General features: G+C 44.1%; 1 protein-coding gene across 1 annotated transcript in view; it reads right to left on the reverse strand.

Moving 5' to 3' along the window:
• Positions 1 to 24,078, reverse strand: part of EIF2B5 (eukaryotic translation initiation factor 2B subunit epsilon) — a 34,224-nt gene that overhangs the window by 9,302 nt on the left and 844 nt on the right. Inside the window, exons 2-13 of the mRNA XM_069973469.1 lie at positions 21,217 to 21,341; positions 20,198 to 20,383; positions 19,942 to 20,119; positions 16,722 to 16,802; positions 13,598 to 13,675; positions 10,227 to 10,539; positions 9,840 to 9,985; positions 9,620 to 9,758; positions 9,085 to 9,189; positions 2,179 to 2,286; positions 1,921 to 2,011; positions 874 to 997 (exon numbers count right to left, since the gene is read on the reverse strand). Coding sequence (XP_069829570.1) covers positions 874 to 997; positions 1,921 to 2,011; positions 2,179 to 2,286; positions 9,085 to 9,189; positions 9,620 to 9,758; positions 9,840 to 9,985; positions 10,227 to 10,539; positions 13,598 to 13,675; positions 16,722 to 16,802; positions 19,942 to 20,119; positions 20,198 to 20,383; positions 21,217 to 21,341 — 1,674 coding nt within the window. The remainder of the gene's footprint in view (positions 1 to 873; positions 998 to 1,920; positions 2,012 to 2,178; positions 2,287 to 9,084; positions 9,190 to 9,619; positions 9,759 to 9,839; positions 9,986 to 10,226; positions 10,540 to 13,597; positions 13,676 to 16,721; positions 16,803 to 19,941; positions 20,120 to 20,197; positions 20,384 to 21,216; positions 21,342 to 24,078) is intronic.

Consider the following 24,078-nt stretch of genomic DNA (forward strand, 5'->3'; position numbering starts at 1 on the left):
ACAGTAACGGCCTGGCTCCCCTACCTCACAGCCGCGCTGGATCCTCTCAGGTGTAGTAGCCACATCTCCTCCCCCGCTCTCTGCACGTCCATCCTTGTCCTGCGATCTCCCTCTTCTCTCTCCATGTTCTCTGCAGTATACTCTATGTTAAGCTGCACAAAAGCACAGCTTAACATAGAGTATTGACTACCAGAGAACCCTGGTATTGAACTGATATTTTGCCCCAAGAATCGATATTAGAATAGATTTTTCGGGGCATTGTGCATTCCTACTGTAGACCGGGATCAATAGAATACCGAGCCAGGATCAGAGTCATTCCGACGCTGAGTTTCGGGGCGGTAAGATAAAGGGATCTCCCCTCCACGATCGCATCGTGGTGGTGGTGGGGGGGAGATCACCCCACTAAACACCAGGGAAGGCCACTCAGAAGACTTTGACAGCTGCATTTAATGGTTTTAATTGGCGGGAGCGGTGATTGGTCGCGCCCCCCTATTGCGCAGCCCCCCTCTGAACTCCCCTAGCAGCTTAAATGTACATCATCCGTCGTTAAGGGGTTAAAGGGGTATTCCACTCAAACATAACTTTTGATATGTTGGTGCCCATGGTAAGACTAACAATTCCGTCCATACTTGTTATTATCTATTTAGTCTCCTTCCCCAAGTTCTGAGCTGCTGCTTTCTGCTGAAACGTAAAAATCTGTGTGTGAGCCTCTCTCATAATCTGGAAAAGCTCAGGGGAAACTGTCATGGAGCCATAGTATCACATAGCCTTCCAAAAGCCAAAAAAATCACTAGAAAACTCAGATATTCTTAGATTTGTTAGCTTTCAGACATAATCCTTAATCTATAAGTAAGAGCTTCTCATAACACTCACAGGTAGTACTACATTACAGTACGGGTTCACATCAAGGACTCCATTCAGTTGCTGCAATGGGAACTCCAGGACCACTTTGCATAAAATTTGCATTACTTCCACAAGAGAGATGTTATAGGCATATCTGTGAAAGGAGGAGAATTTCAGATTTACGTTATGTTCAAACAGTGAATGAACAACGGCCGTTGTTTCACTGTAAACTGCATTGATTTCAATGCACTACGGCCGGAAAATAACGGACTGTCAACTATTTCCACGGTCATAGCGAACAACAACAAAGAGTGTTAGAACAACGGCTGCTGTTTGCATTGATTTTAATGCAGCACATTTTTATATGACAAGAATGGCCGTTGTTTTAAAGGGGTATTCCACTCAAACATAACTTTTGATATGCTGCTGCCCATGGTGAAACTATCAATTCATTCCATACTTGTTATTATCTATTCAGTCTCCTTCCCCCAGTTCTGAGCTGCTGCTTTCTGCTGAAAATAGAAAAATCTGTGTGTGTTTTTCTCTGTCTCTGATGTAAACAAGTACCTGGAAGGCTTTATCTGTAACATTATAGCTTCTTTGTAATGCTGGGAGGGTTATTCTGAGGTCAAGTTGCTAATGACCTCACTGTGATTAACCCTCTCAGCATTACAAAGAAGCTACAATGTTGCAGATATAAACCGGTCAGGGACTTGTTTACATCAGGGGAGGAGGGGGAGATGGAGAGAAAAGCTGTCACACAGACTTTTGTGTTTTCAGCAGAAAGCAGCAGTTCAGAACTGGGGGAAGGAGACCGAATAGATAATAACAAGTATGGAAGGAATTGTTAGTCTCACCATGGGCAACAAGATATCAAAAGTTACGTTTGATTGGAATACCCCTTTAACTGCTAACAACGGCTGTTCTTGTCATAAAAAAACACATTGTGTGAACATACCCTTAAAACTACCAATCCATGGCTGAATTAAACAGTTGCTGATATAGCGACCATTCCAATGGATCAATAAATCAGACGTCTTCCTATCTGTATGAGTGAATCTTTATATGCCAACTTACTTGAGAGAGTTGATTTCTAGCACGAGATTGTCACAGGATATATTCTCTTCCACGCCTCTCTGTAAGGTTCCCAGAACTTCATTCTGAAACACTATACAGTAAAAACATCATCATTTCCGGATACCAAATAAAAAGGATAACGTTCCTTTAAAAGTGGGTCGATATTTCAAGAACATTCATAGACGTAACTTGGTGCAGATCACGTACGTCATCAAATTCTGCAGCCGACAAAGAGACGGACATTCAGAGACAACGTACCTTTAACATCGTCCAGAAGGGGTGAAGCAGGACGGCTGTCTATCTGCTCCGAGCACACACTCTTTCCACTATCACTGTCACTGTCCTCTACATGAGTAATTTTGAGACCTAAAATAAAAAAATAAAAAAAAGTTTTAGGCTATGTTTACACAACATAGGACAACGGCCATTGCTTGGCACTCAAACAATACCCATTGTATTGAGTGTCAAACAAAGTCCATTGCTGAATTGAAATTTGCATTGAGATCAAATCACAAAGGCCGGAAATAATCGACATAATTGTTATTTCGACAGCCATAGTAAAAAACGTCCGTTGTTCAATGCATTGAATAAACAACGGCCATTGTTTGCATTGACTCCAATGTAACACAGTTCACTACTAAAAGAAAGGCTGTTGTTTAAATTGAATACAACGGACGTTCTTTTCGTAAAATGTTATGTGCTATGTGAATATAGCCTTAAAGCGAATGTACCACCACAAAAAAAAAAAAAAAAAAAGTGTGTAAGGCAAATCATAAACTTCCATTGACTTCCAGCTAACATCTGGTCGCTGGTGTTTTTTGCAAAAAAAGAAAGCGCCATGGTGTTTTAATTGGCGTTTTTCCAGGATTTTAAGGTTGCGTTCACACACATACAGGATCTGCAGATTTGAAGCTGCAAATTTGCTTTTTTTTTTTTTTTTTTTTTTTTTTTTTTTTTCAAAAACATTTTATTGGGAAACATATAATAATTTGTCACAGCCATCAAAAGTAGATAACGTGTTACAGAAATCCGTACAACCTGTCCAAAATCAAAACATGTCATAACTGATATATCTGATACAAAAATATCTCAAGCGGCTACAGAAATACGGATGCTCGTGAGCCGACAGACTGTGGTAAACATCCGAAGATATAACAATATACCCATTTTTTTATTTTTTCTCCCCAGCCCCCCCCCCCCCAACTCAACCCTTCCCCTTAACATTCCCCCCCCCCCCCCCCCATATCAACCCTCCCCCTTACCTCCCCCCCCCCCCTCCCCCTCTCGTCCAGTTAAAGTTCCTCTCTTATGCGTCTCCTATCTGGCAATTGGAGTTTGCCTAACGTACCAGTCAATGCCTCCTTATTGTACCATTCTGTGTACCTAAAGACCTCCATTAAAACCTCTATCTCTGAAGACGTGAAGTGGTGTTCAATAAAAGCCCTCCATTTTTTAAAGAAAAATGTCGTCCCTTTTTCCTTATGTCGTTCCGTTTCTATACGGTCTAAGTGGAGTATGTGGGACATCGTATCCGTTATTTCGCGTAAGGTCGGTACAGAGGGTTGTAGCCAATGTCGCAACAAGCATTTCTTTACCACCAGGAGAAACGTATGGATAATATGGGCTGAAGTATGATTAAGGTCTAGGTTCGGTGACTCCAGGGGTAGAACATGGAGGATGGCAATCTGGGGAGTGAAAGGTAATGTGATTCCCCACACTGTGTGTGCATACGCAAATGCCTCGGTCCACACCTTTACCACCTCAGGACAAGACCATAACCCATGCAAAAGATTTGCCCTATCCAGCTGACACGATGGACAGGCACGTAGATAATGGGCCGGTGCATTTGCATAAGATAAGTCAAAGGCATAGGTGGCCTTATGGATGATTTTAAAATACATCTCACGCCATTGTTCATTTACCATTGCTTTACGCACCCCTTCCAGACCCTTCAGTATTCCTGCTGGCAAGTCATCATCTCCCAGGTCCCTGGCCCATTTGCTAAAAACGTCTACTTTTTCCCTGCGCAAGAGCTGCCTTCTGAGAGTGGTATAGAGGAAAGAAATGGACATTGTCTGTTGGCCTGATTCCATAAGGTCATCAAAGTCGCCCGGACCCTCCGCCCGAGAAAGGGCCCTGACTCTAGAGTGGCTAAAGCTCCTAACATGTGCGTACGTGAGAAAGCAACCCGGGTTTAAAGCGTATTTGGAACAAAGGACATCCCACGTTTCAAACCCTCCCGTGTCTGGCTTGAGCAGATCCCCTAGTGCCTTAATTCCTTTCTGGCCCCATTGGGAGAGTTGTGTAGCGTGGTCTGCGCAAGGAAGGAGACCGTTGTTTCCTAAGGGCATGTACTTCGAGAGGCAGTGTGGAAGCCCATACAACTTACGGACCGCCTTCCAGGCCTGGATAGTGTCCCGCAACAGTATGCTAGATTTGACATTTGTGGGCAATTCTGAGAATTTATAATGTAACAGCCCTCCCAACCCATGATTTCCAGCCAGGGCTTGCTCCAGAGATAAATTAGAGAAGAACCCGGTGCCATGAACCCAGTCCCTTGCATGTCGTAACAAGGCAGCCAAGTTATAACCTCTAAGAAGAGGCAATTGGATACCTCCCCATAGTTTGGGCAAAGCAAGTTTATTGTACGCTATTCGGGGTCTCTTTTTTTTCCATAGAAATTGGGTAAAAGCAGATTGTAATCTCATGTGGTCCGAGTGTTTAATCAGGAGGGGGATTGTTTGTAAAGGGTAAAGAAGGCGAGCGAAACTCACCATCTTTAGGAGGTGTGCCCTGCCAAGTAAAGAAAGAGGGAGATCCATCCATCGGGACAACTCAGAAGTCATCTTAGCTATCAAAGGCTGGTAATTTAAGGCATATAACTGGGAAGCGAATTTACCTAACGTAATGCCAAGGTATTTGATAGTTTTTTTCTCCACCTGAACACGGGAGATATGGTCTCCAGGGACTCCCCCCAAGAAGAGCAATTGACTCTTAGCCTCGTTTATCTTATAGCCTGTGACCTGACCCCAGTCAGCTAGACTAGATAGGATCCCTTCCAGATGATCTCGGGGAGACTCCAAGTATAGCAATAGGTCGTCCGCAAAGCAGGAAACCTTCACCTCAATCCCTCCCACCTTTATGCCACGAAATACGTCTGATTCGATCAGGTGTCTGGCCAGTGGCTCGAACGCCAAATCAAACAGGAGCGGCGAAAGCGGGCATCCTTGTCTGGTTCCCTTGGAAAGGGAGAAGGAACCAGACAAGTGCCCTAAGAGGTGAACTTTCGCTTGAGGTGAGCTGTACATGGCAGACAGATAGGTTTGAAAGGAGCCCTGGATCCCCATCCTCCGTAAAACAAGATGTAACCAATTCCAGTTGACATTGTCAAAAGCTTTTTCCGCGTCCAGTGCTAGCAGCGCAGGGAATCCATGGACACTTTTCCTATTTACCTCTATCCAATCCTGCACCGCTAGCACCGAACGCAGATTCGCCACCGCTGAACGGCCCTGGATGAACCCCACCTGATGCGGGCCAATTAATTTCGGTAATAGGGTAGCTAACCTGTTGGCTAACAACTTGGACATGATTTTTACGTCCACATTAATTAGGGATATAGGTCTATACGCTTCCGTAATTGTGTCATCCTTACCAGCCTTTGGTAATACTTTGATATAAGCCAAGTTGCCCGATGGAAGGAATCCCCCACTACCTACAGTATGTTGAAACACCGTTAGTAATGTTGTGGCTGTTTCCTCAGGTAATGCTTTGTAAAATTCAGCAGATAGCCCATCAGGGCCAGGTGTCTTCCCGTTTGCTAGGGATTTTATTACGCCCAAAATCTCCTCTTTAGTTGGTGTCGCATTGAGGAACTCTAAGTCATCCTCTGACAGGGTGGGCAGTGAAAGAGAGTCCAACAATCTCTGTCCCTTCTCCATATCTACTGGTGTTTGAGTGTACAAACCCTCGTAATATTCCCCGAACGCCTCAGCTATCTCCTTAGGTTGTCGTACTAGCTCACCAGCCCTATTATGCACACCCCTAACATAGGGAGGTGTATATCTACCTCTAGCTAGCTTTGCCAACAGCGAACCAGCTTTGTTGCCAAAACGGTAAAAGTCATTTTTTTGGATGTCCCCTTTAAACTGCTCTACTCTATCCGCCCAAAGGTCATGTACATTCTTCGCCTCAAACCATTTGGTTTTGGACTCCACCCCCGGGGTAGCTAAGTAAGAGGTGTATGCCTGTCGTAATTTATCACTGGTGTCCTTATACTGTTTGAGTGATTTGGCTTTCATAGAGGCAACATACCCTATCACCCTGCCTCTCATCACAGCCTTCGCCGTTTCCCAATAAAGAAATGGTTCGTCTATGTGTTGCCCATTCGTTGCCTGGTAATCCCACCACCACCCCTTCAAAAGTGCGATAAATGTCTCATCTTTAGCGAGAAATGTGGGAAAGCGCCACAATATGTCAGATCCTTTCGGGAAGGCGTCCATTAAATTGATAGTGAGGGGGGCGTGGTCAGATATGACAAGATCTAGTATGTTGACCGACCTTATTTTCTGTAATAGGGAGGGGGACGCAAGGAAATAATCTATCCTAGACCATGTGTCGTGTACTGGTGAATAGAAGGTATATTCTCTCTCGGCGGGGTTTCTGAAGCGCCACACATCCGTGAGACCCGAGGCGGTCAAGAAACCCGGCAAGACAGAATCATGTGTAGTGCGATGGCCTACCCTACTTAAACGCCCCGTACGATCCTCACTAGGGTCCAGAACTGTGTTCAGGTCTCCAGCCACTAGAATATCCCTTTCTGGGTCAGATAAGATGTCGTTTTCCACTGTCTGAAAAAAAGAAGTGTTAGAATCATTTGGCCCATATAGACAATACAAACTCAAGCGCCCCATTTGTCCCTCTAGTACCACTCTCAGATATCTACCATCCTGGTCGCAGGATTGGGTCAGAACCTTACAATTCAGTCTTTTGTGCAGGAGAAGTAGCACCCCTGCCCTGCCTCCCTTGGCTGGGGAACCTAGTACATGTGCCACCCATAATTTATTCATTCTATGAAAATCACACGCTTCCAAGTGTGTCTCCTGCAAAATTGCACAATCTGCGTTCAAGCGTTTAAGGTGGCGAAGTATTTTCATACGTTTATGGGGAGAGCGAAGGCCTTTAACATTCCATGTTATTATATTCATATATGGGGGGATATAGAAGGAATAACAGTGAGGTACCTCGCATTCGACGAATCTAGAGGCTCAAGGGAAGCAAGACAGGAACTGCTGACCAATCTGGACGAGAGAGGAAGAGGATTCCCTCCCAACCCACCCAACCCAACCCCCCCTCCCTCTCCCACCCCCCCTCCCAAACCAGCCCCCCCTCCCCCCAACACCCCCAAAACCAAACAAAACATTACCAAAGGAACAATGCCATCACTCTTTCGGACTTCACTTTTTTCATGCTCCACCACAAGGAGCCATTGCAACTCCTCACAGGGGAGAGGACCTAAAGACATCCTCCTCCTCCTTCTACACGTTCCCCTCCTGAGCCCCCAACCCGGGGTAAACCCAAATACTAAACCTATACCCCCGAAACAAAACATTAATTAGGGTAAGTATCCGTGAGCCAGGAACATCCGACTCAGTATGGCTGAAATAAAATGAGAGCAAAAACTGCATAGCGTCCTGGTTAATGTAATATGGACCTTTGCGTATCAGCGGGCTAGTAGCCCCAAGCTATAGGGAAAAGAGAAATGTATATGAGAGTGCGTCACAACCAACATTCTTGATCATGAGGATGAGCCCCATAACTTCTTCCATCAAGATGAGAGCAACATAGAAAAAAAAAAAAAACGGACTCTGTCAGTCCACTGAAATGGGTGAGGGAGCTTTATCTCTGCGCTTCCTCTTCCTGGAGTCCTCCTGTTCGTCCATCTCTTCTTGGTGGGATCGTAGAAAGACCTGTGCTTCTTCCGGATTGTAGAATGTCTCTGTTTTGCCATCACCCATATATACTCGCAGAGTAGCGGGGAATTGCAGGAAAAATCGCAGTTGACGCTGTACCAACACTGTACATATCGGAGCAAATGCTCTACGTTTCTTAGCTACATCTGCCGAATAGTCAGCAAAGAGCAGTAATTTGTGACCTTGCACCACCAAGGGCGTGGAGAGCTTCTTAAAAGTTTGGAGAATCAGTGCCTTTTCCGCATAATTCAGATAGCGCACTATAACTTGGCGCGCTTTTTGGGGTCCCGTTGGGGATGTAGGTTGCTTGAGAGGGCCAACTCTATGTGCCCGTTCCACTGTACATAATATTGACAAACCAAGCGCCTGTGGAATATCCGTTGCACATAGTTGAGCCAGCTGGTGAGCAGGAACAGACTCAGGCAGACCCACGATTCTGAGGTTGTTCCTGCGTGATCTGTTTTCCAAATCATCAATTTTGGTAACAAGCGCAGTGTTAGATTTCATCAGAGTTTTCATGTGGGCTTGTGTCCCTAAAAGTTCATCCTCCAACACATTAACTCTCTGTTCCAGATCGCCTATCTGGACTGAATGCACATTCAACTCAGTCTGTAATTGCTTAAGTGCTTCAGCGACTGTGGCCTGCAATGCTGCAGTAAGATCCGGTGATAAGATTTTTGCCACTTCCACAGCTATCGTTTTACAAGACAGTCCCACCTGAGGTAAAATCACTTCCTCTCCACTTCCATCCGTACTCACTGTGGCAGGCGGTGTAAAGCTGGGATCTGGAGGCTGTGGCGCAGCACGCTGAGAGCCCGTCGCCATTTTGGCCGGCTGCTGCTTATCCTTGTCTCGCTTTGGCAGGGGAGCTGAAGCTGTCTGGTCCCCACCGCGGTTTACAAACTTGTCCATGTGGTCCCCAGGCGCCTCGGAACCCGTTGGGGTCAGACACCCAGGTAAACAGCGGGTATATTAGGCGGGGATCACCGGGAGTTAAGAGGGTCCGGAGCGGAGCTAACTCACACGCGTCCTCTCATACACGCGCCGGAACCGGAAGTGCAAATTTGCTTTGAATCTGCGCTATCAAATCTGCTGCAGATCCTGTACGTGTGAACGGACCCTAAGCCAGTGTGAAGCTTGATGTTCATTAATTAACTATAAGGTTTTTTTTTTTTGTTTTTTTTATACTACTCACCCCATAGGCTTTTCTGCAACTCTTCCTCCTCTTCTTCATCTGGGACTGATGAAGTCTTCCACACATAACCTTCCCCCTCTGCTCCGACCTCTGCTTTATTGTATACTGTTTACAAAACATTGGGATAAATGGGGTTTTGTATTCAAAATAGCGTCAAATCATAAAAGTTAGGCCGGGTTCACACTGCGTTTTTGCAATTCCCTTTTTTTTTGTAAAAAAAAGATGAAACAAACAAATGGATTTGTGTGCATCCGTTTTGATCCGTTTTTTCATTGACTTCTATTATAAAAAAAAAAAAAAAGCGGGACCATTTTTGTGTCTGTACAAAAAAAAAATGGATCCATTTTGATGTTTTTCTTTTTATGGAAATCAATGGAAAAACAGATCAAAACGGATGCACACAAATGCATCAGTTTTTTTGCACAAAAGACTGATTGCAAAAACGCAGTGTGAACCCAGCCTTAACAGGTAATCTGCAGCCTCTCCTGACTTGTCCGTTTTATTAAATATTTCTATTCCTTATTGTGTTTATTACCTTTGACCTTTGATTGCTCTTCTTTTTTGCCGCTCCCTGCATCGTCGCTGAATTCATCATCATCTTCCTCATCCTCATCTGGATGATGCAGAGAAAGAACAGTGTTCTCTGGCAGCTCAAAATCCGGACCGACTACGACCTAAAGGATGGCCAAGCAAAACAAAATTATAGGAGAATTTCTTAGGTAATATGGAGATGAAAGGTTAAGTATCTCGGTTACCCGTGAGGTCAGGACACAGTGCTCATTAATCCGCACTCTTTTCTTCAAAACCACATTATTGCAGACTACAGATTTTCTTATCGTAACATCATCTTCAATGCGAACATCGTCCCAAATATACACGTTCTCCAAAACGACTCGATCACCTGGGAAAAGCGAGAACACAATGGAGGGGATACAGTTGGTAGTGTCAGTATGCGCTGCTGATGGCGGATGGGTCGCCGGTTTGTCAATACTAAAAGTATACACTGAAATCATGTTCACGTGTACAGAACTGACAACACCATCACCCACTTAAAAAAGTTGCGATGTTTAAAAAACTTTTTAAAAAACATTTCTTCACTTCCCCGGCCTATTCTTCAACATGGCATGACAGGGACAGCTTACCGATCCTGCAGTTCTTCCCGATACTGGTGTTGCTGATGCTGCACATGGATCCGATTGTTGTGTTGCTCCCAATAAGTACATTCTCCCGTAGGACACTGCCATGGCCACGGCTGACCTCTGACCCTCGATAAATATTGTGTCGGGAGTGCGTATAACACTGGTTCTCCTGGTCAGTGAAGTTTGTCTCGGGGGTTATAGGATGAAGCCAACGACACAGAATGTCAGACGTTACGGCCTCATACATTAACAGGTTGGATACACGGGCACCATACTCTTCCTGAGTCACGTGAAGATGTATCTGATTTCCTAAGATCTGGACAAAGAAAACATTTCTTACTGCAAGCGATGCCAGCATGTTCGCATTAACACCAACTTGCAAAAATATTATCATAAGGTCGTTAAAATCAGGGCCGAGACAAAAGGTAGGAAGGGGTAGGCGATGGCCTAGGGCGCCATCTGGTGGTGAATTACAGAAGGCGCTATTCTATCCACCACATAGGAGCCTCCACAAGCCTGAACCTGGTAGCAGGGTTTGTGCTAGAAAAGCAAATTGTAGAGGATGCACAACATCACTTACACTGTGTGGTGTGTATCCTCCACTGTCTGCTGCTGTCCCTGAGGTTGCCCTGGCTGTCAGGTCCAGGGGATGGGGAAGGAGAGGACACCCAGCACAAGCCTGTACAGAATCATCATCAGGAAGGCCCCCTGCACAGCTGTCTGCAGTGCCTGACTACAGCTGTCATTATCTAAGGTCCTGACCCTGCACAGCCAGAATGTCTGCAAGTGAGGAGGCCAGTATCAAGGAGGTTAATGTATAACTCAGCATGTATATATTCATATAAGTGAGTGTGCATGTATGAGTGAGTGAGTGAGTGAGGGTGCATGTATGTATGTATGTATGTATGTATGTATGTATGTATGTATGCATGCATGCATGCATGAGGGAGTGAGTGTTTATGTATGTATGTATGTATGTGTGTGTGTAAGAGTGAGGGTGCATGCATGCATGTATGTATGTGTGAGTGAGTGAGGGTGCATGTATGTATGTATGTATGTATGTATGTATGTATGTGCGAGTAAGTGAGGGTGTATGTATGTATGTGTGAGTGAGGGTGCATGTATGTATGTGTGAGTGAGGGTGCATGTATGTATGTATGTGTGAGTGAGTGAGGGTGCATGTATGTATGTGTGAGGGTGCATGTATGTATGTGTGAGTGATTGAGGGTGCATGTATGAGTGAGTGAGGGTGCAAGTATGTATGTATGTGTGTGTGAGGGTGAATGTATGTATGTGTGAGTGAGGGTGCATGTATGTATGAGTAAGTGAGGGTGTACACTCACCGGCCATTTTATTAGGTACACCTGTCCAACTGCACGTTACCACTTAATTTCTAATCAGCCAATCACATGGCGGCAACTCAGTGCATTTAGGCATGTAGACATGGTCAAGACAATCTCCTGCAGTTCAAACCGAGCATCAGTATGGGGAAGAAAGGTGATTTGGTGCCTTTGAACGTGGCATGGTTGTTGGTGCCAGAAGGGCTGGTCTGAGTATTTCAGAAACTGCTGATCTACTGGGATTTTCACGCACAACCATCTCTAGGGTTTACAGAGAATGGTCCGAAAAAGAAAAAACATCCAGTGAGCGGCAGTTCTGTGGGCGGAAATGCCTTGTTGATGCCAGAGGTCAGAGGAGAATGGGCAGACTGGTTCGAGCTGATAGAAAGGCAACAGTGACTCAAATAGCCAACCGTTACACCCAAGGTAGGCAGAAGAGCATCTCTGAACGCACAGTACGGCCAACTTTGAGGCAGATGGGCTACAGCAGCAGAAGACCACACCGGGTGCCACTCCTTTCAGCTAAGAACAGGAAACTGAGGCTACAATTTGCACAAGCTCATCGAAATTGGACAGTAGAAGATTGGAAAAACGTTGCCTGGTCTGATGAGTCTCGATTTCTGCTGCGACATTCGGATGGTAGGGTCAGAATTTGGCGTCAACAACATGAAAGCATGGATCCATCCTGCCTTGTATCAACGGTTCAGGCTGGTGGTGGTGGTGTCATGGTGTGGGGAATATTTTCTTGGCACTCTTTGGGCCCCTTGGTACCAATTGAGCATCGTTGCAACGCCACAGCCTACCTGAGTATTGTTGCTGACCATGTCCATCCCTTTATGACCACAATGGACCCAACATCTGATGGCTACTTTCAGCAGGATAATGCGCCATGTCATAAAGCTAGAATCATCTCAGACTGGTTTCTTGAACATGACAATGAGTTCACTGTACTCCAATGGCCTCCACAGTCACCAGATCTCAATCCAATAGAGCATCTTTGGGATGTGGTGGAACGGGAGATTGGCATCATGGATGTGCAGCCGACAAATCTGCGGCAACTGTGTGATGTCATCATGTCACTATGGACCAAAATCTCTGAGGAAGCTTCCAGCACCTTGTTGTATCTATGCCACGCAGAATTGAGGCAGTTCTGAAGGCAAAAGGAGGTCCAACCCGTTACTAGCATGGTGTACCTAATAAAGTGGCCAGTGAGTGTATGTGTGAGTGAGGGTGCATGTATGTATATATGTATGTATGTGTGAGGGTGCATGTATACATGTATGTGTGTGAGGATGTATGTATGTATGTATGTGTGTGAGGATGTATGTATGTATGTATGTATGTATGTGTGCGCATGTATGTATGTATGTATGTATGTATAAGTGAGGGTGCATGTATGTATGTATGTATGTATGAGTGAGGGCACCAGAACGCGTTGTCCCGGCCCTGGTTAGAATACTGTCAATCCTTAGCTATCACTTTTTTTTTTTCTTCAAAAGCTGTCTGGCCATCAGTATGGCAAGCAATACTGCCAGGGAACTTACCCAGGAATTGTGTTCCCTATTCCCAGGATGACCTTGGGCAGCAGCCCTCACTTAAAAATAATCAATCATTGCAGAGTGAGCAACTGCTGACTGGGAAGTTGGGTGCTGACACTGGCCCTGAAGTCTAAATGGCAATAGAGAACCTTTCCGGTCCCCAGGGCCTAACAAACCTGTGGGAAAAACAGGTTTCCCCAAGCGCTCTGTAATGACTTTTATTCACTGTGACTGTCACAATACCGGGGCCCCCTCCCCCAGACAGTGGTGACTGACAGCCTAACCACAGGTAGAAGCCTGTCTGTATGGCAGAAGCATTGTGATTGTTAACTGCTTGCCAGGTCATGGTCATTGGTAAAGAGCCCTGGTATGCTGTTTTTCTGACGTCAGGTCCCAGGGATAGTTTGTGAGGCCCCAAGAACATAACAAATACTCTTCAAACATTCCGAGGTTTTAAACAGGAAGAAAACATCCAAGACTCTGAAAATCTGCTCACCTCTTCATTAACAAGGAGGCCACGGACAAAGTCATCTCTGGTTTGGTAGTCAAAGTTGTCGGTGAACAGCTCTGCAACCTATAAAACACAAAAAAGTTCATCACACGGTTATGGCAGTAATGGAAAAAGTGGCTGTCCAGCAATCTACTGGTTAAAAAATTAAAAGGAAGTGACATAAAGAGGTGGTCACTGAGCCGGCCACTAATTCTGAATATGTAGTCTCATAGATCCGGGCTATATCTCCTGATCACAGCAGGTCTCAGCAGTGACACCCGCTGTGATCAATAGCTTTTTACATGTCAGATGACAGCTACTCTTTAAAGGGGTATGGGCATCTGGACAGTATCCACGAAATTGGGCGTAACTAAGCAATTGATCGCTGGAACCCCAAAATCCAAGCGGTAGGCCGTGCAGACATGCTGCCACCCCATTCATTTTCTATGTCAAAGATAGCCAAAAGCTCAATTTGTCCATCTCAGTGGCTTTGTAGAGAATGAACGGAGCGGTGGCACGCATGTATGACCCACAGCTCTATCCAACAGGGATTACAGGGTCCTCGAGATTGCAGGGGACCCCAGTGTTCGGACCCCTATGAACCCTATGACCCCTATGAATCTTTAAATTATGGCCTATCCTATGGACTTTTTTTTTTTTTTTTTAATAGGATCAGGGAGGTTGTAAGCAGAAGCGGTGTCCTGTCTCAGCCACCGACTGACTAAGTGGGCAACTGCACATGCCAAGCCCAAACCGCATGAAGCACTAGGTATTAGACTGGAGCTGTGTGACAGGAGAAAGAAAAAAGTTTTTTTTGGTTACCACCTTCATGAGCCTATAAATATGGTCCATTAAAGGGAACCTGTCACCGGGGACGTGGGCACAGAGCCTGCCCGACCCCACGGTGCAGCCCTCGGATACTTACCCTTTCCAACGAGTCCCGGGGCGAAGATATCAGCGCCCGAAGCTGTGCACGCGCGCTGCTGAGATTAGTCAGACGCCTATAGAGAATGAATGGAGCTGTCATTCTCAATGGGCACCTGACCCAACTCAGCAGCGCGCGCGCACGGCTTTGGACGCTGATATCTTCGTCCTGGAACCGGCTCTGTGCCTGCATCCCCGGTGACAGGTTCCCTTTAAGGAGTTAAAATGGAATATCTTAAAGTGTCGCTGTCGTTATAACATTAAAGAGGATGTACCATCAGGTACATCCGCTTTAATATGACCCACGGATAGAACGGCGCAGTCACGGGGAAGCCGGTGCCAAGGTCCGTTTTTTGAACCGCGCCCCAGTTCCGGTGTATTGCGCCGTTCTATCCACGGGTACTTGGCCGGGGCTGAAGCACTGGAGGCGGACCGGTCCGCCCCCAGTGGGAGGGAATTTCCTCCCCTCTATGATGCGGCTTCTTTAGAATCAATGAAGCCGTGTCGTAGAGGGATGAAGGATTCCGCCCACTGGGGGCGGGCCGGCCCTCCTTCAGTGCTTCAGCCCCGGTACGGTACCCTTGGATAGAAAGGCACGGGAACCAGGCCGCGGTACAAAAAACAGACTGCGTCACCGGCTTCCCCGTGACTGCACCGTTCTATCCGTGGATCATAATAAAGAGGATGTATATGATGGTACATGCTCTTTAAAAACCTAAATCAGCAGGGGCTGTGATATAAAGCAAGTATTCAATTTACAGTCATTGGGGGAGATTTATCAAACATGGTGTAAAGTGAGACTGGCTCAGTTGCCCCTAGCAACCAATCAGATTCCACCTTTCATTTCTCACAGATTATTTGGAAAATGAAAGGTGGAATCTGATTGGTTGCTAGGGGCAACTGAGCCAGTTTCACTTTACACCATGTTTAATAAATCTCCCCCATTATTTTTTTTTAGTTATCAGTGAAAACGCGGCACTTCCTGTGCTCTGACAGGTTATAGCTTCTAATATGTGAAGAAGTATAGAATCCCAAGTGTCTATTACACCACCCAGTCTATATACAATATAAAGCCTCTATTAAACCCAGTAAACATTCACAATCCAAGGATATAACAGGGAATGTAAAGCTGGGATACTACCTGGCAAAACTGTGTGTAGTTAACCCCCGATGCGCCTTTCACGTCTGGCTTGTTCACGGAGGCCACCGTGATCAAAATGAATGTAAATTGTAAACTTGCTTTATATCACATCTACTGTCGATATAGATTTTCAAATTTATAACGACAGAGACACTTTAAAGCTATTAAAACAGAGTGAGACAGGTCAGATTTGAAAAATAGGCCTTAAGGCATTTTAGGGTCATTTTTCTGAAAACAATAAATATCTATAGTACAAGCGACTTTAAAAAACTCTGTAATAGGTTTTATTTACCAAAATAGTTTCCTTCTGTACTGAAAAAGCTGTTTTCCTAGCCCCCCCCCCCCTCACTTCAGAAAAAGCAGGATTTCTGTGTCCATTATGCTCTATGGAGAGGGGAGGGGCTGAGAGGAGTAAGTGAGCACGGAGGAGTCCTGCACAGCACAACACCCTGCAATCTTCTCTCAGCAAGATAAGCACTGACCTTTCTGACCCCTGAATCCAGCATTTTAGGTGCCCAGTCTACAAACAGCTGACCTTCATGTGTCGTCTTCCTGCTCACTCATCTCCCTCGTCCCCCCCCCCTCCATAGGATATAATAGACAACAGCAGAACCCGTCATCACTGGCTTCTCTGTAATGAAGACGGATTTGCCTGATAATGAACAGATAAGAAGTCGGGGGGGGGGGGGGGGGGGGAGGCTTGGAAATTGCTTTTTGAGTACAGAAAGAGGCTTTTTTGCCTAATAAAACCTATTATAGAGATTTTTTTAATCGCTTATACTACTGATTTGTGCAATAAAAAAATGACAGTTACACTTTAAGGCTATGTTCACACTACGTAAAAAAACACGGCCGTATTTCATAACGGCGGCTGTATTTGTGCAAACAACGGACGTTATTTTGCAAATAACGGCCATTGTCTGTGCAAATACGGCTGTTGTTATGAAATACGGCCGTGTTTTTTTACTTAGTGTGAACCTGGCCTAAAGTTAAATTAGCCTGGTACTAAAAGGGTCATGCTAACAAAACTGCAATGGCAGTGACACATAACTACCACTCACTTACCTGGGGAGAGCAGATGCTAATGTGGCAGTCCAGCAAATCATGACGCAGCTCTATCTCATCAGCCTTACTCTGGAAGATGCTCTAAAATAAACAAAAAAAAATGAACATTGCAATAACAATTATAAAGGATTTATTCTACAGAAGTACCTTAAAAACAATTAGGTGAGAGTCACATTTTAAGAACTACTAGAATGGTCAGGGATGTTTTACAGACCATTTAAAAGGAACCAAATACCTTACAGCTTCTGGGCTGTATCCTTACGGCTCTATTACACGGGGCGATTATAGTGCGAAAAATCGTTATATTATTCGAATTTAAACGATAATCATTCTGTGTAATTGCAGGCAACGATCAAAAAGTCGTTCGTATGTCGTTGATTTAGATTGAACCTAAAATTTTCGCTAATCGTTCGCTGTAATTCCACATTCGTTCGCTCAAGTTCCACATTTGTTCACTAATCGTTCAGTGTAATTGCACATTGTTCATTGTTTTGCTGAGATCAGATGGAGTAAACGATCATAGTAACGATCGCAATAAGGATCATAGTAACGATCATAGTAGCAATCGTAACTAACGACCATCGTTCTGTGTAATATAGTGAATGATTTTAGGTTAACGATAAACAATCTCGTTTGCGATCGATCATCGGTAGTCGTTAAAAATCGCTCCATGTAATAGGACCCTTAGTCTCAGCGCCCAGTAACTAGACATGAGGGCGGAGCCGCAGCGGCATGTAGTCACGCTGCCTCTACCAACTTCCCAGCCACTCATGCTAGATTGGCAGCCTGAGCTCTGGACGTTGCATTTAGTTTCCAGCACTCAGGCTGCCAATGAAGAGTAAAGGAACCAATGATCTCAGGGAGGTGGTTGGTTCCCTTTAAGAGGCTGACTTACACCCAAGGGTTGAAGGGGCACTCCGGAAAAAAATATATTTCTTTCAAATAAACTTGTTTCAGAGAGTTATATAGATTTGTAATTTACTTCTAATTAAAAATCTCACGTCTTCCTACTTATCAGCTGCTGTATGTCCTGCAGGAAGTGGTGTATTCTTCCCAGTCTGACACAGAGCTCTCTGCTGCCACCTCTGTCCATGTCAGGAACTGTCCAGAGCAGAAGAGGTTTTCTATGGGGATTTGCTACTGCTCTGGACAGTTCCTGACATGGACAGAGGTGGCAGCAGAGAGCACTGTGTTAGACTGGAGAGAATACACCACTTCCTGTAGGACATACAGCAGCTGATAAGTACTGGAAGACTTGAGATTTTTAAATAGAACCACATGACAAAACTTTCTGAAACCAGTAGATTTTTTTGATGGAGGAGGAAGGGTTATGTGACCAGTATACATGTTTAACCTAAATAAATTGCCCAAAAACAATTTTTCAAAAAGTCCTTACCGCACAAAAAATTACATATCAAACAAAAATAGACCCACAAGGGATCAAAAAATGCAGGACAGTCATACACAAATATAATGATAATCTTTATTTGGAATATTACTTATTAAAAACATGATTATAATGGGATTTGAAACATAACACAATACATACATAAGTGAGGGGACATAAAGTATTTTATGGAATCGTATATTGCACATGCATAAAAATGAAATGAAGACTGAAAATAGCCTGTGGCAGTACAGGCAACCTCCACTGTGTAAACAACAATATAAGTAACAATGAATAGTAACAGATAGTAAAAACTATTTAGTTAAATAACTACAATAGGTATACACAGAGATCCAAAGTTAGATCACAGTTGCTCAGTGAGCAACATGTGTAGGTGACATCACCAAAATAAATAGTATAAATAAATGGACAATAGGAGGATGCGTGCACTGCAACAGATCCCACTCACCCACTCACCCCCCCATGCACGTTTCGCGTGACTCGCTTTGTCAAGGGATATGAGTAGTGAGGGGAAACCTACTTCTTTTATTCTGAAAGTAACCAATCGGAATACACAGACACAGGTGAGATAGCTCACCTTGATGATAACAACAGACCCAGGAAACCAACATGGCAGGAATACCCGGAAGTACGCGCCGATCACGTGATGCGGCGCGTCATCCATACCCGGAAATGATGTCAGCACAATCTGGTCACATGATCGCACATGCGATCACGTGGCCTCCCTGGAAGTAAGTGCCGACCATATGATGCGGCAAGTCTCCCGTACCCAGAAATGATGTCAGTATAGTCAGGTCACGTGATCGCACATGCGACCACGTGACCGGAGAGACACATGACCAAAAGAAAATAATAGAGATAACAATAATAGTGGAAACTTAGAGAAAAAGCCGCAAATAGATACATTCAAGTACATTTAGAGCAAAGGCTCTTCCCATATCACACAATGTCCCATTTGTTGCTGTGATCACATAGAATTCCTGCGCATGCGCAAACGCACCTATCCGAGCATTATAATACGTAGATATGCAATGCACTGGCCAGCAGGCAGCAAATACCCACACCTCAGACTCCGACACCAAATTTCAAAGGTGACAAGTGAAAAAATGTGACAAAAGTGCAATGTGCATGGTGCATAAAAATGCCAAAATAAAATATGAAGTGCATACTTACCACCATATCAAAAACTATTATCAAAAGTAACTAATAAATTAGACACAAAATGTTAGATTATATATATAAAAAAACCACCAGGACCATCACTACTCATATCCCTTGACAAAGCGAGTCACGCGAAACGTGCGTAGGGTGAGTGGGTGAGTGGGATCTGTTGCAGTGCACGCATCCTCCTATTGTCCATTTATTTATACTATTTATTTTGGTGATGTCACCTACACATGTTGCTCACTGAGCAACTGTGATCTAACTTTGGATCTCTGTGTATACCTATTGTAGTTATTTAACAAAATAGTTTTTACTATTTGTTACTATTCATTGTTACTTATATTGTTGTTTACACAGTGGAGGTTGCCTGTACTGCCACAGGCTATTTTCAGTCTTCATTTCATTTTTATGCATGTGCAATATACGATTCCATAAAATACTTTGTTATGTCCCCTCACTTATGTATGTATTTTGTTATGTTTCAAATCCCATTATAATCATGTTTTTAATAAGTAATATTCCAAATAAAGATTATCATTATATTTGTGTATGACTGTCCTGCATTTTTTGATCCCTTGTGGGTCTATTTTTGTTTGATCAGTATACATGTTTGTACGAGCAGATATGGATAAATAGCTGATCTCTAACCGTAGGAAAGTGGTAGCGCTTCAAATCCTGGCTTTTTTGGTACAAGAGCACTCTCTTGGTCTTGCTATCCATTGCAATGATAACATCATCCTCCTGACACCTTGTATGATGCACAGGTGACGACTCCTTCAGGATCATGGTCATAACGGAAATGTTCTTCTCCAGCTTCCGTCGAGTCCTATAAGAAAATACGAGAGTCTATTATCTAACGCTTTAAGTCCAATCTGAGAGTCCTATGAAAATCCCAGGCTCCAACCTGTGCTCCTCCAGAGCGGCTTCAATGTTTATGTTGGAAACCACATCCCCTGTGACCAACACAAAGTCCGAGCGCACCAACGATTTGGCATCCACATCTCGGAGGACATCACCAAGAGAGCGGTAAAGTTCAGAGGTCACCACACGCACTACATTGGAGCTCGTAGTCCGACACCACTTGGAATTCCTGCCAACAAATAAATCATTTTAGAAGGCGGCTTAAAGGGGTACTCCAGAGAAAATCATTTTCTTTCAAATCAAGTGGTTTCCAAAAGATAATTAGATTTGTAATTCACTTCTATTTAAAAATCTTTAAAAAAAAAAGTCTTCCAGTACTTATCAGCTGCTGTATGTCCTACAGGAAGTGGTGTCTTCTTTCCAGTCTGACACAGTGCTCTCTGCTGCCACCTCTGTCCATGTCAGGAACTGTCCAGAGCAGCAGCAAATCCCCATAGAAAACCTCTCCTGCTCTGGACAGTTCCTGACATGGACAGAGGTGGCAGCAGAGAGCACTGGGTCAGACTGAAAAGAAAACACCACTTCCTGCAGGACATAAAGCAGCTGATAAGTATGGGAAGACTTGAGATTTTTAAATAGAAGTAGAATAAGAATAGAAGTATTCTTTCCAGTCTGACACATTGCTCGCTGCTACCACCTCTGTCCATGTCAGGAACTGTTCAGAGCAGGAGCAAATTCCCATAGAAAACCTCTCCTGCTCTCCAGACTGGAAAGAATACACCACTTCCTGTAGGACATGCAGCAGTTGATAAGTACTGGAAGACTTGACATTTTTTAATAGACAATTTTTTTCATGAACAACCCCTTTAACTTCAATGCAACTTTCTTCCTTCTGTTTCTGGAAGAAATACACCATTTTCTTCTAAGCCTGAAAAATCACTTTAAATTGGGAACCGGTCGACTGTAGCACTGGTGCCGGTCTGTTCATGTAAAAAACACAAAACGATATACCTAGTGGTACATTGGCTTTACGTAACACTACCACTTTAAGACGTCTTTTACCTCAGATGCTCCTTTATCTCATTTGCCATCCAGCAGCAAAACACAAAGGTTTCTTTCACACCGGCAGCAGTGAGGAATTCCAAGGTGTAATCCAACAACGCCACATTGGCCAATGGTAGGAGAGCCTGTAAAATACAACAATACAATTCAAGTTCTAGATGTAGCACCGACTGCAATAGGTTGGGTTCACACTGCGTTTTTTGCAATCAGTGTTTTTCATCTGTTTTATGCAAAAAAAAAAAAAAAAAAAATGGATGCATTCGTGTGCATCTGTCTTGATCCGTTTTTCGATTGACATCCATTATTTAAAAAAAAGGATCAAAAAAAGGATACTTTTTTTTACCTTTTTTTTTTATATATATATAATAGAAGTCAATGGCAAAACAGAAAAAAAAAAACGGATGTATCACACAAATGTATCCAATTTTTTCATCCATTTTTTTTTTTTTTCACACAATGAAAACCAACCTAAGGGTGGTATTACACGGAACGATTATCGTTTGAAAAATCGTTAAATCGTTCGGATTTGAATGATAACCTTTTAGTGTATAAGCAGACAACGATTAGAAGACCAACCAGAAAACGTTGGTCGTTTAAATAGAATTTGGACCAATTTTTAACGCTGATCGTTTGTATGTAATAAGACGTCGTTCGGTCGTTTGCAGTAGCGGCGAACGCAGTGGCGACGACAGGACTAGCGCAATTACGATCATAAGTAATGATCATCGTTCCGTGTAATTGGCTGAACGATTTCAGGTTGTTCGCCATAGCAGTCGTTTTGATCCGTTTTTTTTTTTATAATGGAAGTCAATGGAAAAACGGATGCACACAAATGCATCCGTTTTTGCAATCCGTTTTTTTTTTTTTAAAAAAAACGAATTGCAAAAACGCAGTGTGAACCCAGCCTTACCAGCTTAAAATGTGTCACCTAGATTTTCTTTTACTTATTAAAGTCAAATACTAAAACTTGTTCTTTTATTCTAACCTATTTCTACTTTCTGACTATAATATTTTTTATTTCACTCTTTGTACATTGTTATGGGGACGGCCATATTACCTGTGCCGAATTCAGTGGAATGCTTTACAGCAAGACTCATGGACATAGACAACAATAGACAGACTCTGTCCCCTTGAGATGAAAATGAAACATTACTGAGCGCGTTCTGTGATCTGTGAAGAGGTCATTCCACAGGGAGCTGCTATTGTCTCCTCTATGTACTGGTGTCACATGATTCTGTAATGCTGTACAGATTATTTTACAGCAGCCTCCTCTTATCACCACACACACAACAGAAAGTCTCAGCATAGGGGATATCCTATTTATATGACATCAAGGTACCCACAGGGCTAAGACTGTACACTGTACTGCACCCCAAAACAAAGCACTGGGACAAGTCCGGTAACCCCTAAGATCTAGTGCCCTCCCAGTCAGTACAGGCAGAGAAAGAACACAAATTGTGGCAGAATACTGAGAGAGGGGAGCAGGGCTTATAGTCATGACCCCCAGTTACTACTTCTCCACAGCAAGGAAAATGCCAGGGTGGCTGCTGCTGCCCCCTGTAAACAAAGCCAGGGTGATCAGAGGGTCTGCATTAGAATAGAGGGTTAAAGGGGTACTCCACTTGAACATAAATTTTGATATGTTGTCCTTCCCATGGTGAGACTAGCAATTCCTTCCATACTTGTTATTATCTATTCAGTCTCCTTCCCCCAGTTCTTAGCTGCTGCTTTCTGCTAAAAACAAAAATCTTTGTGTGAGCTTTTCTCTCTGTCTCCCTCCTCCTCCTCCCCCCTCCCTTCTGAGACGGCTGATGTAAACAAGTCCTTGGCAGGCTTTATCTGCAACATTGTAACTTCTTTGTAATGCTGGCAGAATTATTCAGTGAGTTCATTAGCAACTTGACCTCAGAATAATCCCAGAAGGGAGGAGGGGGAGACAAGCTCATGCACAGATTTTTGTTTCTTCAGCAGAAAGCAGCAGCTGAGAACTGGGGTACGGAGACTGAATAGATAATAACAAGCATGGAAGGAACTGTTAGTCTCACCATGGGCAGCAAAAGTTATGTTTGAGTGGAATACCCCTTTATGTACACTTAATCCTTTTGTCGGCCGTATCTGTCAGTGGTGTAAGGTGTGTGGGGCTCTCCTGACCGATCACAGGCAGATGATGTCAGTGGAGATAGAGGTTGGGCCTGATGGAAAATCACTTCTCGCCCCCCCCCCCCTTGTTCTTGGAGAGAGAAACTGCAGCCAGAGCACTTTGGCTGCAGCTTAACCCTCTCCTCCCCGCAGAGAACACAGGATCGATCAGCTGTACTGTACTCCTGTGTATGGGGAGGACATGTGCTGGTTGAGAGAGATAATAGCACGCCATCTTATGGAGGAGAGAGCTGTGCGGCGGACAGGAGGAGGGCGAAGCTTCACAATACACTATATAACTGAGGTGAACTGAAAGCCCTGTATATTAGTAAGCTACATATTAACAGTCCGGGATAACAGCTAAAAAGTGGTCAACCCCTTTAAGAGTGCTCCATTCAACGTCCCATATGAGGGCCTTTCTCTGTCTCCCCCTCCCTTCTGAGACATTTGATGTAAACAAGTCCCTGACTGGCTTTATCTGCAACACTGTAGCTTCTTTGTAATGCCGGGAGGGTTATTCTGAGGTCAAGTTGCTGATGAACTCACTGTGATTAACCCTCTCGGCATCACAAAGAAGCTACAATGTTGCAGATAAAGCCAGTCAGGGACTTGTTTACATCAACTGTCTCAGAAGGGAGGGGGAAGGAGGGGGAGACAGAGAGAAAAGCTCACATACAGATTTTTGTGTCTTCAGCAGAAAGCAGCAGCTAAGAACTTGGGGAA

The sequence above is a fragment of the Dendropsophus ebraccatus genome, chromosome 6, assembly GCF_027789765.1.
Source record: "Dendropsophus ebraccatus isolate aDenEbr1 chromosome 6, aDenEbr1.pat, whole genome shotgun sequence".
In the NCBI taxonomy this organism is placed as follows: Eukaryota; Metazoa; Chordata; class Amphibia; order Anura; family Hylidae; genus Dendropsophus; species Dendropsophus ebraccatus.